This window comes from Corvus hawaiiensis, chromosome 19, assembly GCF_020740725.1.
Source record: "Corvus hawaiiensis isolate bCorHaw1 chromosome 19, bCorHaw1.pri.cur, whole genome shotgun sequence".
In the NCBI taxonomy this organism is placed as follows: domain Eukaryota; kingdom Metazoa; phylum Chordata; class Aves; order Passeriformes; family Corvidae; genus Corvus; species Corvus hawaiiensis.
The window spans coordinates 781103-796839 of record NC_063231.1 but is presented as its reverse complement, the minus strand read 5'-3'; the positions used below and the strand labels follow the sequence as shown (position 1 = coordinate 796839).

General features: G+C 51.4%; 1 protein-coding gene across 7 annotated transcripts in view; it reads left to right on the top strand.

Annotated features, from left to right (window-relative positions):
* Positions 1-15737, top strand: part of TBC1D16 (TBC1 domain family member 16) — a 31340-nt gene that overhangs the window by 3678 nt on the left and 11925 nt on the right. For 5 of the 7 annotated variants that reach the window (XM_048323888.1, XM_048323890.1, XM_048323885.1 and 2 more), the window contains 2 exons: positions 2801-3030; positions 4194-4773. In XM_048323888.1, the coding sequence (XP_048179845.1) occupies positions 2859-3030; positions 4194-4773 (752 nt within the window). In that variant the 5' untranslated portion in view covers positions 2801-2858. Of the gene's footprint in view, positions 1-1907; positions 2705-2800; positions 3031-4193; positions 4774-15737 lie in introns of those variants that run through there. The other 2 variants (XM_048323891.1, XM_048323889.1) reach the window with 2 other exon arrangements.

Sequence of the window (15737 nt, the reverse complement as noted above, 5' to 3'; positions counted from 1 at the left end):
TCTCCCATCCTTCATTGACAGCTCTTCCTTTCTTTGGCAGAGACAGTTCCCATGTGTGAAGACTTTTAATACATTTCCCTCACTTTTATCTTCCCTTGGCAATCTCTTTCCCTGGCCCAGATAACTCCTGTCACCCTCCCTGAAACTGTCCTGTGACTTGCATCTGTTTTTCTTTAATCCTGCAACCAAAGCTACAAAGAATTCCCTGGCCTGTGGGAACAGTGAAAGGATTGAGTTTCCTGGTGATATTTATATATCCCAGTGTGTCTGGCTACTGTCTGCAGCACTGCAGTGGTCTCTGATTTCTGATGTGCAGCTCTTCTGCAAGACGAGTCCAGCAGACTGAATTTCCGAGCTGGCAGGACACCGTATTCCAAACCTTTTGTCTTTTTTTTGGTTTCCTCTTCCCAGCCCTGTGTGGCTGCAGCGCCGTCCATCTGCACATGCAGGCAGTGCTGAACAACAGGTGTTCTGCAGGATCAAAGCAGGATTTCCCTTTAAATTCCTCCGGCTTTCCAGGGAGCAGCTTTTGATCTCTACCTGTCGCTTTGTTCTTCCTGTGCCCCGTGAAAGCTCATTAAGTGGTGCCTCTGCTGGCAGAGACCTCCTGACCCTCCCCTGCCTTCCTGGGAGCGCCCAGAGAGCTGCAGCAGGACATCACACCACCTCTTGTTTCACATGTGCCTTTCTAGCTTCTGTCTCTGTGTTTCCTGAGGAAGCACTCCCTGGCCAGCAGCAGCAGCCAGCTGGTGCCACCTTCCTCCTGTGCATCCGCAGGTTTTTGGGGTTCTGAGGAAGTCGCTGACATGGGTGAAGGTCTGTGCTGCTGTAGCCAGTGTTGTGCTGACAGGTGACCCTGCCCAGGTGTGCTGGAGGCCCAGGTCTCCGGCCAGGTCACTCCGTATCACTGCCCCTGACTCCCCTGACCCTGTTTGGAAACAGCATGTGGTAACTCAGTGTGGGGAAGGAGAAGTTGCACCAGAATTTACTGTCTGTTCTTGCAGGGTGCAATGAGAGGAAAGGTGATTTGCTCCTTAATGTGGTTGAGGCAAATGACTTTCTGCCAGGTGTAACCCAGAGCCTGAAAGCAGGGATTTTGGCAATGTGAACAAGAATGAGTGTAGGGCTCGACTGGTGTTTGTTTTTTGGGGCTGAGACTTGAGGATACATGTTGTGTCTGGTGCTAGAAGGAGGCAGGAGTGTGCAGGACTTGCAAAGTAATTCTCTTATTCTGAACACTTGCTGGTACAGAGCAGGGTTGAGGCTTCTCCATCAAGTCCCAGCGAAGACTGAAATGCAGAAACCGCCTCCGCTGTGATTCGAGCTGACAAATGTGGTGATCGCCAGTTAAACCAATAGTTTGTCCTTTAATGAAGGCTCTGTCAACAGCTTGGCAGTCTCATTTGCAGTCTTCTGCATGTCCCAATCTGTCAGAGGCAGGACAGCTATTTTCCTTCCCTGCAGCCCTCACTCTGCCCTTTGGGAAATGCCCCTTTGCCATTTCTGCCTTCTGCCCTCCTGGGCTGGCTGGATTTGCCATCAAAATCAGGTTAAGGAAATTGGAGCTGTTCAGCATCAGACAGTGCTTGCTTAGGCCCTTCAGTATTTCCTCAGAAGATGCCCCAAGCCAGGGCCTGTGTGCTTTGTTTTCCTCTCTGGCTCTCCTGGCCGTGCTCTGCAGCCCAGCGTGGGACTGGTCCCCAGGAACAGCCCGGGCTGAGCTCTCCCTGTGCTGTCCCAGGCCTGGGAGCATGGCTGTGGGGTGTGCTGAGTCACACTGGCCTGTACACGGCAAGCTGGGCTGTGTAAACACAAAGGAACAAAAGTAGGAGTTTCCTCTCCTTCTGTGGTTTTGGCAGAACAGAAACTGCCGTGGTTCTGGTGCTTCCCAGCTGGGGATGGCTGCAGAGAGCCTGCTCTGCATGGGGGTTGCTTTGTGTGAGACCCTCCTGCTCTTCCAACACATCCTGGTCCATCTGCTGAATGCTTTATAGTTTGGGTGACCCCTCTGGGTCCACTGCAGAGCTCCTCATCATCAGCCCCAGCAAGCAGCACATCTCAATTAAGCACAGAGCTTATTTGGGGGTGAGCTGGGGATCGTGCTCCACAGTTCTGGGAAACTCTGGATGGCTGAAATGTTTGCCTTGAGTTGGTGTGCGACGCTCTGTGTCTGAGGTCTGCCCACCCTGGTGAACACGGGGCTTTCAAGCCTTATCTCTGACAAGGCTCTATTTAACCGTCACTGCTCAGAAGAACCCAAACCAAACTGAAAAACAACCTCACAGAAAAAAAATCCCAACCCCAAAAACCTCAAACACACAGAAATGGCAAGCAAGAGATGAAGTGGGTTTGATTGATGTTGTTTTTGGAGGTGCTGTGGCTGGAGCAGCAGCCCCATGTTCAATGCTGTGGTCTCAGCCATTTCTGTGCTGAAGGAACCTCTGGGATCAGCTCTGGCTCTGTGAAATCCCCGGGTCAGTGACACATCGGGCAGCTCCACACGCTGAGCCGTTCCCTCAGTGGGGGATTTCAGTGACCAGCATTGCTGTTCTGCCTCCTCCCCACAGTAGCTGTTAATGTGGGGTTTTGCTGCCTTCATGTTTCTTCATTGCAGAGAAAAGTGTGCTGGGATTCTCTGCTTCAGCACCTTTGAAGCACGAAGGTGATGTTACAGATCCACAGCGTTTGGGGGCTCTTGCTTGAGGTGTGGATTGATGGGAGACTCGTCCTCAGACAGTGGGTGGCACGTGCTGTGCTGTCGTTATTTTGGTTCTCACTATTTTTTCCCCCTTCTTGGCAGATCTTCTGAATTTGGCTCCTGACTAGAGCTGACAGATGATGGAAACATTTCCCTGGCGATGTCTCTGGGGCGACTCCTCCGTCGAGCCTCTTCAAAAGCGTCCGACCTCCTGACCCTGACTCCCAGCGGCGGTTCCTCCTCCGTGCTCGATGGGGAGATCATCTACTCCAAGAACAATGTCTGTGTCCACCCCCCTGAGCTGCTGCAGGGCATCGGGGAGCACCATCCAGGTGATGGGGTGTTGCAGACACTGCCTACTCTCTCTTTTTCTCTCTCCTGGCTGTTGTTTCTATCAAGTTCTACACTGTGGGCTCTAAGAAATTAAGAGGTGCCAGTGGGGGACAGGGCAAGGCAGTTTTGTGGAAGACTAAGGAAAGCCATCCGCAGGCTGATCCATCAGCTCTTCTTTTAGTAGGAATATTGGTGATATCGCTCCTTTCTCTTCAGGTCCAGCATGGATTTACCTGGTTTAGTAAGTCCTTTTGTACAGTCAGAAGTTGTCATTTGAGACCAGTAACTTCTGTTGCTCGTTCCTGTCCATGAATTTTTCAGGAAATCCAAGTATCCTCTTGTGCCTGTCATTGCTGCAGTGGCCTCAGCAGCCACTGGTAAAGGGAAAATCCAAAAAGCCTGATTGTGGCTGCATGCACTGGAGTAAATGAGAATAAATCCTGCTCTGTCCTTTTATTCTCATCTGTTCCTGTGCTCTTTCATGTTCTCATCAAAGACCTGTGGCTCTTGGCTTAGCTTCACAAAACGAATTATTCTCTGAACACTAACCCTTGCTTTCATTTTTGTGTGGGTGACTTCTTTTTCCATTGGCTTCCCATGAAAACTGTAGCCCTTTAGCTACACTAAGGTAAATATTCTTGAGAAATCAATGTTCAGCTGGCACTTGAAATTGTTTAAAAAACAGTAGAACTTTTTCATGTGGCAACATACTTTATCATTTACTCTTGATTAGTAAATCTGTCCAGGAAATCCAAGTATTTGCATGTCATTTCTCTGTTCAGTTAGGCCAGAGGGAGCTGAGATTGCTCAGAAGCCACATACAGATTTGAAATAATTTGCAGATACTGAATAATGTTGAGCACTCCACAGTTCCTTTGACAGAATTCTGTCCTGGTAAATAAAAGAGTTTGTTTTGCCCATGTGTAGTGGTAGTGAAGTGACAGGAATCACTGAATGGTTTGGGCTGAGAGGGACCTTAAAGATGATCTCCTTCCATCACCCTGCCATGGGCAGGAGCACCTTTCACCAGACCAGGTTGCTCATCCAGCTTGGCCTCGAACATTTCCAGGGATGGAGAGATGGGGAAAGGGAAATTTCAGGGTTCTGCAGTTCCCTTAGAACGACTCCATGTCACAACTGGTGCTCCTGTGCTCTCTCTCAGGCTATTTGTGCTTGTACATGGAGAAGGACGAGCTCCTGGGAACCACGCTGATCCTGGCCTGGGTGCCCAACTCCCGCATCCAGCGGCAGGATGAGGAAGCCCTGCGCTACGTCACCCCCGAGAGCTCCCCCGTGCGCAAAGCGCCCCGAAAGCGCGGCCGCCACGCCCAGGGCTTCGGCAGCGGCCGGCCCGCATCCCCCTCGGAGCAGAGAGGGGCGGTGACCCTCAAGGGGGACGAGATCCTCACAGTGTCCCAGCTCGTGAGGGACGGGGCCCCCTCCTTGGAAGGGGAGAAGCTGTCACAGAGCGGCGCCCGCCGGTCCCCGCAGCCCCCCCGCAGCGACTCAGGGACCCTCTCCACCGTCAGCTCCCAGGAGGAGCAGAACAGGTCGGAGGGCACGGAGGAGGGCCTGGACTGCAGGGAGGACGAGGGCTCCTTGGAGCTGTCTGCTGACGATGTGAGCAGGGACAGCACTTTTGACTCTGATTCTGATGCCTTCTCTTCCCCGTTCTGCCTCTCTCCCATCAGTGAAGCCCTGGGGAAAAGCAGCAGCTCCGTGTTCCTGGACAGTGAAAGCAGGTGAGTGCATCCTTTCTCTGGTTTCTCTGGGTGCTGGGTGCTGAGCTTGGAGATGCTGAAGGGAGTTGAGAAACTTCACAGTGGCATTGAGCTCAATGTCCTGTCTGGCTTCAGACTCCTATGGAATTTACAGGAAACTGTCAGCCAGTTCTGCTTCTGCTCAGTGTACCCTGGCCCCAAACATCCAGGTCTGTGTATGTTCTTTCAGGTGAACTGTCTTGAGCCCTGGAAACAGCATTGCTAAAGTAAACGGGTCCTTTGTTGGCCTCATTTGCTCTGCTGAGGACCTGAGCTTGTTGCTTCTCGTGCAGAGCCACATCAAAGGGCCTGGCTGACTTCCTGAGCCGTGGGCACCCCTCTGGGCCCTGTGTTGACACGAAACCTGCGTGTGGGAGCTTGTTTTGCTGCTGTTCAGAATGTGGTCCTACTTCAGACAGACAAATATTCATTCTTGCGTGTCTCATCTGGGTATTTCAGTCAATGCTTCTCAGTGTCACCTGCAGTAACCGCTACAGGGGGAAAGAGGGCACCTTGGCAAGGGAATAATGAGCAGGAGGACATCTGTATAACTCACTGTTCCCTTACCCAGTGGTTCTGACTTTCTGGACCCTGCCCTGTTGCTGTGTTACTCGTTTCCATCTCAGGGAGGATGGGTGTGCTGCGTTCCTGAAGCACCATGGGGATGATTTTTAGCCTACAACTCAACTTTGAAACTACACCTGAAATGAGGAGAAACGAGTTCTCCTTTGTGTGTGTCAACAATGCACAGACTGCACTGACAATTGGAGAGATTTTGCCTCTATTTTACAGGCTAATCTCAAGTCCAGAGAATGCCAGTAAAAATGAGGTTTGTGAGGAAGTATTCTAATGGATTCAATTCTCTCTGGGTATTTTAAAACCCTTCAGTGAGGTGATGTCAGACTTCGTATCAGCTTTGCATTCAAGATGTGCCCCAGCAGGATGCTGCTGGTTAACTGTGACCCACAGGGTTTGCTGGGCTTGAGCTCTGCAGCACCTGTGCCATGGGTTGAGTGGTGGCTGTCCCATCCCATCCTGTCCCATCCCATCCCAAATAAAGAAGTCCAGCCTTTGTCAGATCAGTGGGTGAGAGACACCCACTGATGACAATGAGTGAAATGCGCATAGCCTGGCATCTTCTGTCCTCATAGAAGGATTGTGAAGCTTAGGGCTCAAGAATATGTTATTATCCCACGGTAGTGGTTGGACGTGGGAAGAGCGAGGGACATGTTCGGAATAACATCTGAACTGCTGAACACCAGGAGGCTGAGCTCATCCTGGGGAAACCCCAGTCCTGGCGTGGGCCACAGCCCACGTGCTGTGCCAGGAATGCTGTGGGCTTGGATTGCTCCCGCAAGGAGCTGGTGCAGGAGGGTCCCAGGCAGCGTCCAGTGAGTCAGGAGTGTTGTGGTTTAACTGTGCTGCAACACTTATGCTCTGAGCTGCAAATAGTGTCAGGAGAGGAAGGAAATACGGTTTATTGCATCTTCTGTGCCTTGTCTGTGAATTCCTGTGGCATTTCCCTGCCCTCTGCTGGCTTTTCCTCACTGCTGCTGGAGCCCAGACAACTCCAGCCAGGCAGAGCCGGCTCTGCACACACAGCTCCGGGGCCTCCTTGGCTTTGCTTTTTTTCTTCTTTTTTAACTCCTGTGGTGCCAGTCTGAAGCCTCACACAGTGCACGTGACACTCATAATTGGCAGCAGATTAATAAAACAGAGCTTTTGTTGTTTGGGACTTCTGACTTGAAAGGGTTTTGTCCAGTGTGTGCATTTTTTGTGCCAATTTGTTCTTCCCCATTGAGCAGCCTTCCATGGAGTCTGCAGGATCTTACAAGCTGTTGAGTGGGAGATTTAGCAAGAATCCTTTGCAAAAGTCTGGTCAAAAAGCATCTCATATTTCCTGTGTTCATCCCTGCATTTTGGGGAACGGGAGATTGTGTTTTGGAAGTCACCACAAACATGGGAACAGCTTCCTTGTTTCTTAAGGATTTTTTTTGGTTTGGGTTTTTCTGCTGGCTGCTTCCCTTCTGAGCCAGAATTGGAGTGGGAACAAAGTTTGTGCTGCTGGCAGATTGTTTGAGCTCTCTTTTCTCCCCACCTCCCAGTCACCACCTCCTCTCTGCCAGGAGGAACGACTCTTTCTGGTTGTTTCCCTCTGCACTGGGGAGCTGCAGCAGAGACAGCTCCGCTCTTCCCTGTGGTTGCTGCAAAAGCTGAAGGAATATGTTGCATTTCAGTCCAGCCAGCTTCCTGTGTGATTAGATATGCTCAGAAATGGAGAAATGGGTCACTGTGGAAGAATTGGGATGTACAGGTACACTTGGATCGGATGAGATCAGGGGCTCGGCGAGCTGCTTGACAGAATCCCTGTGTGACCAGGAGTCACGAGTCCCATCTGTCTCTTGGAGTGTCCCCTGAGGAGGTGGCCTGGCCACCTGGGCATGAGGGAGCCACAAACACTGCAGTGTGTGCAGGATGAGGATGGGGAGGAGGGAGGGAGGTGGGCTGGGGAGCCCTGGAGTTGCACAACGAGTAAGTCAGTTGTAAGTCACCAACTCTCCTGGTAGACCATAAGGAAATGAAAACGTATCCATTGTTTTTTTCCTCTTTGCTTCTCAGTTTGACAGGCTGCCAGGGGTCCCATGCAGCGATCGATGCATCCTCCTCCCGTTTACACAATTCCTGGGGCTGGGAGCAATGGGAGTGTCCCAGCACCAGTGTGCACACTCCTGCTTCTCTTTAGACCAGCCTGGCACACTGCTGCAGAGTGCCCTCATCCCTCAAGGGAAGGTGGCCTTACTGTCCTGGGGCTTGTGTCCTTCTTAACTTTGGGGACCCCTTAGTGCTCCCAACACATGGTTCCTGCAGGAGGCAGCTGGTGTGGGGAGTGCCTGCATTGATGGCAGCTTTGTCAGGGTCTGTGTTTCTGTGGAAAAGGAGGGATTCTGGAAATAAAATCATTCCGTTCTGTCCCTTCCCTCCCCAGTCCCCGTTGTTTGTTGGCTGTCAGGAAACATTTGCCCTGTGGCCTGAAGGACATGAGTTCAGGGCAGCTGCTCTCTGTGCCCAGCTCTGGCTCGCTGCCGCCCTGGGAAATTCCTCTGCTTCCATTTTCCCCATCAGTAAAGTGAAACTAAAAGGCTTTTGTTACATCCAGGCAACCAAACAGCATCTGACACCTCTGTAATGTCCATCCACTGATGCTGCTGGAGTTATTGAACTGACCACGACATCAGATCTATACAATCGGTTGTGGAAGCACTTAGTGCTCTGCGAGTGGGGTTTGGTTTGGGGTGGGGGTTTGTGCTGTTCCAGAGTGATCTCTGGATAACAGGAGCTTTCATGGGCACTCAGGCTGCTGGAGGCTTTTCACTCATCAACTGCGATTGCTGATACCTGACAAGCACCACAACAATGCTGACTAGGAGATACAAACACTGGCCTTGGTTCCTTCACTCACTTCACCCTAGGATGCTGGTCAATACAGTCAAAATTTGGACTGAGGAGCCTCAGTGTTGGAATTGTATGAGTGGAGCTTGGGGCAACATCTGGCCAGAGGCTGGAGCTCCACGAGTGGCCCCACAGGTGCTGGGACAGAGGCCAGCAGTGCTCCCACAGCTCTTGCTGGAAAGGACGAGCAGAAGCGGTGTGATCAAGGTGGAATCAATGCAGGAAGGAAACATCTTTCATGAGACATCAATCGTTTTAGCAGCCAGTAATAAAAATAACGAAACACTGTCATAATGGAGCTGGATGATGGTGAGTTCTCATGTTCTTCAGCAGACATGAATTCATACAGCAGATCGATCACAGACAACCCAGGCAAAGCTCACAGCACGGGGAAAAACTCCTTTGGCGTCGCAGTTGATGCAATTTTTACGGATGTGTTGCACATCCTGTTGTTAAGCCGCTTCTCAGGAGCTCATCAGTAAATGAGCTGCTCCGGGAGCGGGTGGAAGCAGTGCGGGCATTGCATCACCTTGTTTTGGCAGCTCACCTGGAGGGCTGAGAGCCGTTCCGACCTCTGCAGCAAAAACAGGAGACAAAATTGTAAGGGAAATGAGCTGAAATTAGCGTGAACTGGCAGGAGCTCTGGAGTCATCAAGAGATTGGGAATTCATCACTGTTGTAACAGAAGTGATTATATTGGAACCAGGGGAATTGGTCACAGACTTTAAAGTCTCCTGTAACTTCTTGCAGCATCTCAGTTTTGAATGATTTCAGCCTTGGGGAGGAGTGCGGGGGGTGCCTGGTCCAGGCTTCAATTCCCCAGGACTTGCCTGAACTGGTGCCACTTATGATGTAAGACAACGAAGCTTCTAATTCCACTTGTACCCAAACCCATTCCGGGGAAAAAAATACCCGCAAATCCTTTTTCCATCAGAAGGATAGTTCTTTATCCCTTCTGTTTGTGTTGTGGGGTCAGTGTAAGCTTCCCTAAGGCAGGGATGGTCTGTGTGGAGCCGGGCACTGGCAAGCAAAGCTGGCCTGAGCCGTCAGCAGCACTGTGCAATCAATTAAAGTTGTTGCAAAGCTGAGAAGGTTGGACAGATCCAAGAGATTGCAGAGGCATACGGCTCTATCTTGCTTTACATAAATATTTGAATAGCAAGAACATTAATTATAGCAGGTTTGTTTCTTCCCTCTGTTGGGTTGCTGCCAGATTTCATTGGAAGAAAATAGTGACAGCTAACTTGGGATCGGGTATTGCGGCTAAGGGGGTCCGTGAAGCTCTTTATTTGGGGTGTCGGGGAGGGACCAAGAGCGGGTGAGGCCCAAGGGGGAGATCCCACGGCCGCGCAGCGGGAGCGAGGAGGGGATGGGGAGGGTCCCCTCTGCCGCCAGGCTTCTGGGGCGCCGGGCGTTGTCCGGGTGTGCTCAGGAGAGCGAGGAAGGCTGAACTGTGCTTCGGACGCAGCTCCATGGGCAGGGCCGATGTGGCTTTCCGTGGAGCCGTGCCTCGTGGCTGCCCTGGCTTTTTCGTGGCCTGTGACCGCGGGTCGCTACCATGGCCGGTGACCATGACCATCACCACGACTGTGACCGTGGCCGGTGCCCGTGGCCATGACCGTGCCCTTGGCCAGTGCCTGTGACCGTGGCCGTGGCCGTGACCGTGACCGTGACTGTGACTGTGCCCGGGGCCGGGGCCGGGGCCGGGGCCGGTCGGTGGCGCGGCGGGACCGCCAGGGGGCGCGCTGTGCCCAGCGGTGCCCCCCGGGACCCCCGGTCCTGCCCCCCCCTCCCCTCACCGCGGCCAAGGCGGGAGATCCCGGAGCCGTGGAATGGTTTGGGCGCAAAGGGACTTTAAACTCCGTCCAGTGCCACCCCTGCCATGGGCAGGGACACCTCCCACTGTCCCAGGCTGCTCCAAGCCCCCTCCAGCCTGGCCTTGGGCACTGCCAGGGATCCAGGGGCAGCCACAGCTGCTCTGGGCACCCTGTGCCAGGGCCTGCCCACCCTCCCAGGGAAGGATTCCTTCCTAATAGCTAATCTAAATCTACTCTCAGTTTGAAACCAATCCCCCTTGTCCTGGCACTCCATCCCTTGTAAAAAGTCTCTCTCCATGTTTCTTGTCAGCTCCTTCAGGCCCTGCAAGGTCCCAGTGAGGTCACCCCAAAGCTTCTCCTCTCCAGGCTGAACACCCCCAGCTCTCGCAGCCTTTCCTCCCAGCAGAGCTGCTCCATCCCTCTGCTCATCCTGGAGCCTCCTCTGGGCTCTCTCCAGCAGCTCCAGGTGCTCCCTGTGCTGGGCCCCAGGGCTGGGGCAGCTCTGCAGGTGGGGCCTCACCTGAGCACAGGGGCACAGGGGCAGAACCCCCCCTGCCCTGCTGCCCACGCTGGGCTCAGCCCAGCTCAGGGGGGCTCTGGTCCCAGCACACACAGCTGGGGCATGGCCAGTGCTTGCCCACCAGTACCCCCAAGTCCTTCTCCCCAGGGCTGCTTTCACCTTTTCCCTGGATATTGTTGCATTTCTTCTGTTATTTATTTATACAATCGCAATGCCCAGAAATCTGAATGGAGAGCAGAGATAAATGGCACTGGCAGGTATCCACAGCTTTGTGAGGGAAGAATTGCGTTAAGTGAATCAAAATAAAGAGCATGTCCCCTCCAAAGCACCACAGTATATGCAAATAAATCTGCACGGCCTCTGTCTCCTTGGCTCGGGCCTCGCAATTATCCCAGCATTAGGCATTTACAATAACTCTGGAACATGCTTTTAGGCAGTGCTCCTCTTTCCTCTCCCTTTTCTGCTACTTGAAGCAAGCTCTTCCCTTGGGAAATCCTCATTGTCTTGTGGAAACAGTGAAATCCTCCCTGGGTGGTGCTGGCTCAGCTCACGCTGGGGCAGCGGCAGAGTCCGGGGAGTTGGTTAACTTCGCCACTAAAATGTCCCCCTGAAATTCCCAGTTCATTGCTTAGAGCCAGGAATATAAGAACAAAGGTAATCGGCAAGTCTTTCAAGGGAGCAAGTGGTTTGAAGGCTTGATTATAATTAGCATAATTAGGGGAGAATTTTATTTTTGCATGGATTGAACTGAAAGGAAAAAAAAGCAGAATAATCCATTGATTTTAAAAATAAAATAAACACAGGGAAGAAAGGTCCCCTTCTCCAGGCTGGAATGGACTGAAAAGCAAACATTCTTTTTTGGGCTTTTCTGAGAAATCACTTTTTCCATCTAAGGAATTTTTTTTTAAGTGTTGCATTTTGATTGATTTATTAATGAACGTAAGCCCAGGCATGAGGTGCCCGTTCTCCGTATGGATTGTAAAAATCCTCCACTGAGCTTCTGGATCGTTTTCCTCCCTTAAACTGAAGGTAACATTTGCATCCTTGAGCAGTGTCCGCTCGGCTCTAAGTGATTTGTTGTGTTTGGCTGCTGGGAGCTGTGTGTATTTTACTCCTAAGTATCAAACTGCTAGTTCTGCCCCCTCTCTCTCCCTGCAACAAGAAGTCTCAGAGAAAAACAGAAAAACCTTGCTTGGGTTTACCTGAGCAGCTACACCTGTGTGGAAGTGTCAGCTGTGAAAGCAGATTGTTTGTCTCCTAGCTGGAAGTAGAGGTGTATTACATTCCAGACTTTGGGGAAAAGAGATTAAAACACCCATTAGTTCACTACAAACTTCTGGGTTGTTTTTTTTTTTTTTCCCCCATTTACATTCAAAATAATTAACTCAAGAACTCTGGGTTTATTTTGTTTTCCTCGTGCTTTAATTCACAGCACTGGGGGGACCCTCCGGAGGCAGCGGGGCTGTTTTTCTAATGCCCCTTTGCTGGCTGGAATGGCTCAGCTTCCCCTCAGGCCTCGAGGGCTTGGAGGGATGAATTAGGAGCAACAAAGCCCCCAGTGTGGTGAGGCTTTCACCTTTCTCGGGCGCGGGGCAGGACGGCAGCACCAGCACCGCCGTGGGGTGGGGTGGGGTGGGGTGGGTCCCCCCCGACCGCTGCTGTCACCAAGGTCTGGGATGGAGATCCGCGTTCTGCCTCTGCCAGGGAGCTGGGAAGCTCTGGGAAGGCGGGCAGGGCGCTGGGAACACGCACTGCGATAGCCCCGTAAAGCACAACAAATCGGTTTGATCTTTGTTTCTCAAGGACAAACCAATTACGCCCGTCAGAAGGCAAAGCTGCATAATCGGGTTTCTGCGAGTCCCTCGCCGTGTTACAGTGGTTTATTTGTCAGGCTGGTGTTGGCAGGGCCGGTGTTAATTCCCAGCCCGTCCCTGACGGTGAACTTGGTGTTTCAGCCCAAGGTCAGAGGGTGCCTGTGGAGTCCGTGCGCTCCCCGCAGCGCCTGAGCACGGCTCGTGGCCACGGACCCTGTGCTCCGGCCTGGCCGAGGTGAGGGAGGGGCTCCGGCACTTTCTAGATGTAAACAGCCTGTTCTTTGGATGTTGTTAATAACAGGAATGCGAGGAGTGACTAACAACAATGCGCTGACTAGGACAAGCGCTTGGATCTGCTTCCCGGTGCCCTGCTTGAAAGGATACAATTATTTTTCGTAACTGTTTATTTTCCCTTTACAACAAGCTAAGCGAAGCAAGTTTGTCAGAGGCAGTGTGCTCCTAATTTGGTCTCCAGTGACCTCTGCAGCCGTGATTGGCAGCCCGGTGTCAGCAAGGAACTTGTGCCTGTGAGATAGAAATGAGCAGAACAAATGCCGTAGGACAGCCTGGGTTCCCTGGGGGACACGGGCTCAAAAAGGTGAAAGAAGTGCAATTACAGGAGGTTTTCAGCACAGAAAGTTAATTAGCTACTAAATAGCATTTAGTGCAGTTCAACGTGGGGAAATTTATATTTTGAAAGCAAACAGATCAATGGAAAGCCTGTGGAACAAGCTCTTGGAAAGTCCATGTTGACATCTGTGTACTTTGTACTGTAGCAGCCTGAGCAGCTTTTCCCAGGTTTCCCCAACAAACAGGAGGAATTGTTAGATTTGTTTCCCACATGTTTGCAGATGTATAGAAATGCTTCCACATGAGGATGTTTTGACATTTAATTTTAGAAATTCTGGCTAGGCTTTCTAAATCCAGGCTATCCAACACCTTGTTCCCTAGTCACTGTGGTCAGTGGAAATCGATTCTGTTCGGGTTCTCTGAGGCGCAGGAACTTCAAGTTCCAAATGTTTTCAGCCAAAGGGTAGATTTAACACAATTCTTAACCTGGTTACTGGTCTGTGCTGGTCAGAGTGAGGAGCTGGTGTGACGGCAGTGTTTCCCTGTCCGTGGCTGACTCTGTGTGGCCACACTCCATGGGAAGCTGGTGCTGTCCTGAGAGTGTCCTTCCAGCCCTGCTCTCCAGAGTGAGCAGAGACATTTTGACATCTTTTTTTTTAATCCTAAATTACCAATCTGGTTTCCTTTGCATGTCTTTCATGTCACTGAAGTCAGCACGTTTCACAGTCTATAATATATGTATTTTGTCAAGGACACTTTTTTTTATCGGAACAATGGATTTGGGTTCCAGATGCTCAATATTACCTCACTCTGTACAGCCACTGCACTAAATTTTTAGGCATTTCAGGATAGCTTTGAACTTTTGTTGGCAGATTATTTGTTTGAAGCTGTCTGTCTTAGCAGCTGATGCTGCCAGGAGCTGTTTCACCTTGCTGGGAAGAAGAGGAACCCAGAAGGTCAGTGCCTGTGGGGAATAGTGTAGAAACAGAGAAACGCTAACCCCTGGGGAGGAAAAGGGGCATGTAATTCCCATTACATGGATGCTCATACATTATGATGATACTCATTGTCTGTAAATGATGGTCCCAAGCCGGCATGCAGGAATGCTGGGGCTGTGGGAGCTGTTATTAGTGACAGCGTGCGTTAGCGCAGGGGTGATGGAGAGCCAGCTCCAGCAGCAGGGTCTGGCTCTGGCAGGGGGCTCTCTGGGAATCAGGTGGTGCACGCTGACAGCTTGGGTAACTGCCACATCATGGCTGTAGCCTTCAGCCCCTTTCTCTCTCGTAATTATATTTGTCACATCACATCGTAAAATGAGTTATTAGGTCTTTGTTGCTGAAATTGGCTTCCCAGGTAATCGGGGCAGGTCTCTGGAACAGAAATAATAACTGGGTTTAGCTCTCTCTGCACCGTAGGTGTGTTCTAGGGCTTTGGAACTGTGAGTTGGGTCCCACTGCTGTAGGTTGAGTCTCACCTGCAGTGTCTGAGCTCCTTGACTGTGTGAGAGGTCCCATGTGGTGGGAGGGGAATGGTGGCTCCTTAGGGGCTGCAAAGGCTCCAGGAATGTGGATATGGTTGGCTGCTGTAGTTGATTGTTGAGTGGAAAAAGTATATCAGCCCCTGGTCCTGCTCCCTGGCAGGAATGGGATGTGTTTTGAGACAAGAGTGGTGGGACTTGGGTGAGGGCAAAAGGCTGAAGTGGAATCACAGAATCATTTGGGTTGGAAAAGCCCTCAGAGATCGAGTCCAGTCATTCCCCCAGCACTGCCAAAGCCACCACTGACCCATGTCCCCACGTGCCACATCCACATGGCTGTTAAATGCCTGCAGGGGTGGGGACTCCACCACTGCCCTGGGCAGCCTGTTCCAATGTTTGACAGCCCTTTCCATGAAGAATTTTTCCCCAATATCTAACCTGACCCTCCCCTTGCACAACTTGAGGCTGTTTCCCTCTGTCCTGTCCCTTGTTCCCTGGGAGCAGAGCCTGACCCCCAGCTGGCTCCACTCTTCTGTCAAGGAAGAGAAGGTCCCCCCTGAGCCTTCTTTTCCCCAGGCTGAGCCCCCCCAGCTCCCTCAGCTGCTCCTGGGGCTCCAGACTCTTCCCCAGCTCCATTCCCTTCCCTGGACGTGCTCCAGCCCCTCCATGACCTTCTTGGACTGAACATGGCCCAGGGTTTCCTAACCCAGGTTTCGCTAATCCTCCTTGATTTTTTTCCCTGTCCCTTTTATTTCCATGGCCCACTGCACTTGTTGTTTTGCTGACCAGTGCTGTGTACTAGCTGGTGCTGTTTTTCCTGGATCCCACAACCCAAAGTCTCTCTGGAATGTTCCTCTGGCTATTTGCGTTGCAGTGCTTCAGCTCCCTGCTTTTACAGGGTGCTCTGGGATAAATTCCTCATCCAACAGATAGAATAGCCTGACAAACAATAAACTCTTCCCCCTGCATCTGTCTATCTTGAGTGCCTGGTTAGAGGACTCCCCAAACCCCACAAAATTAGCAGAGATCATAGTGCTTATTGTTACTGGCCTACAGAATGATCTCAATATTAAAATTTTGTTTAAAAGTAGTACAGAAATTAGAGTGTTTTCAATTTTTTTTCAATCAATATGTACAGGAAAAAGTAATTTTAGACACAGTGCGGGTTTTTTCCAAATTTCCCCAGTGACTCAGTGAGCACCAGCACGAGGTGGTTCTGTCTCTGCATCTGTCCTGAGTGTGAATGTTTGTGTCCATTGACCCCTGTGAAGGGCAGGGGGGGCACAGGTGTCTCTTTC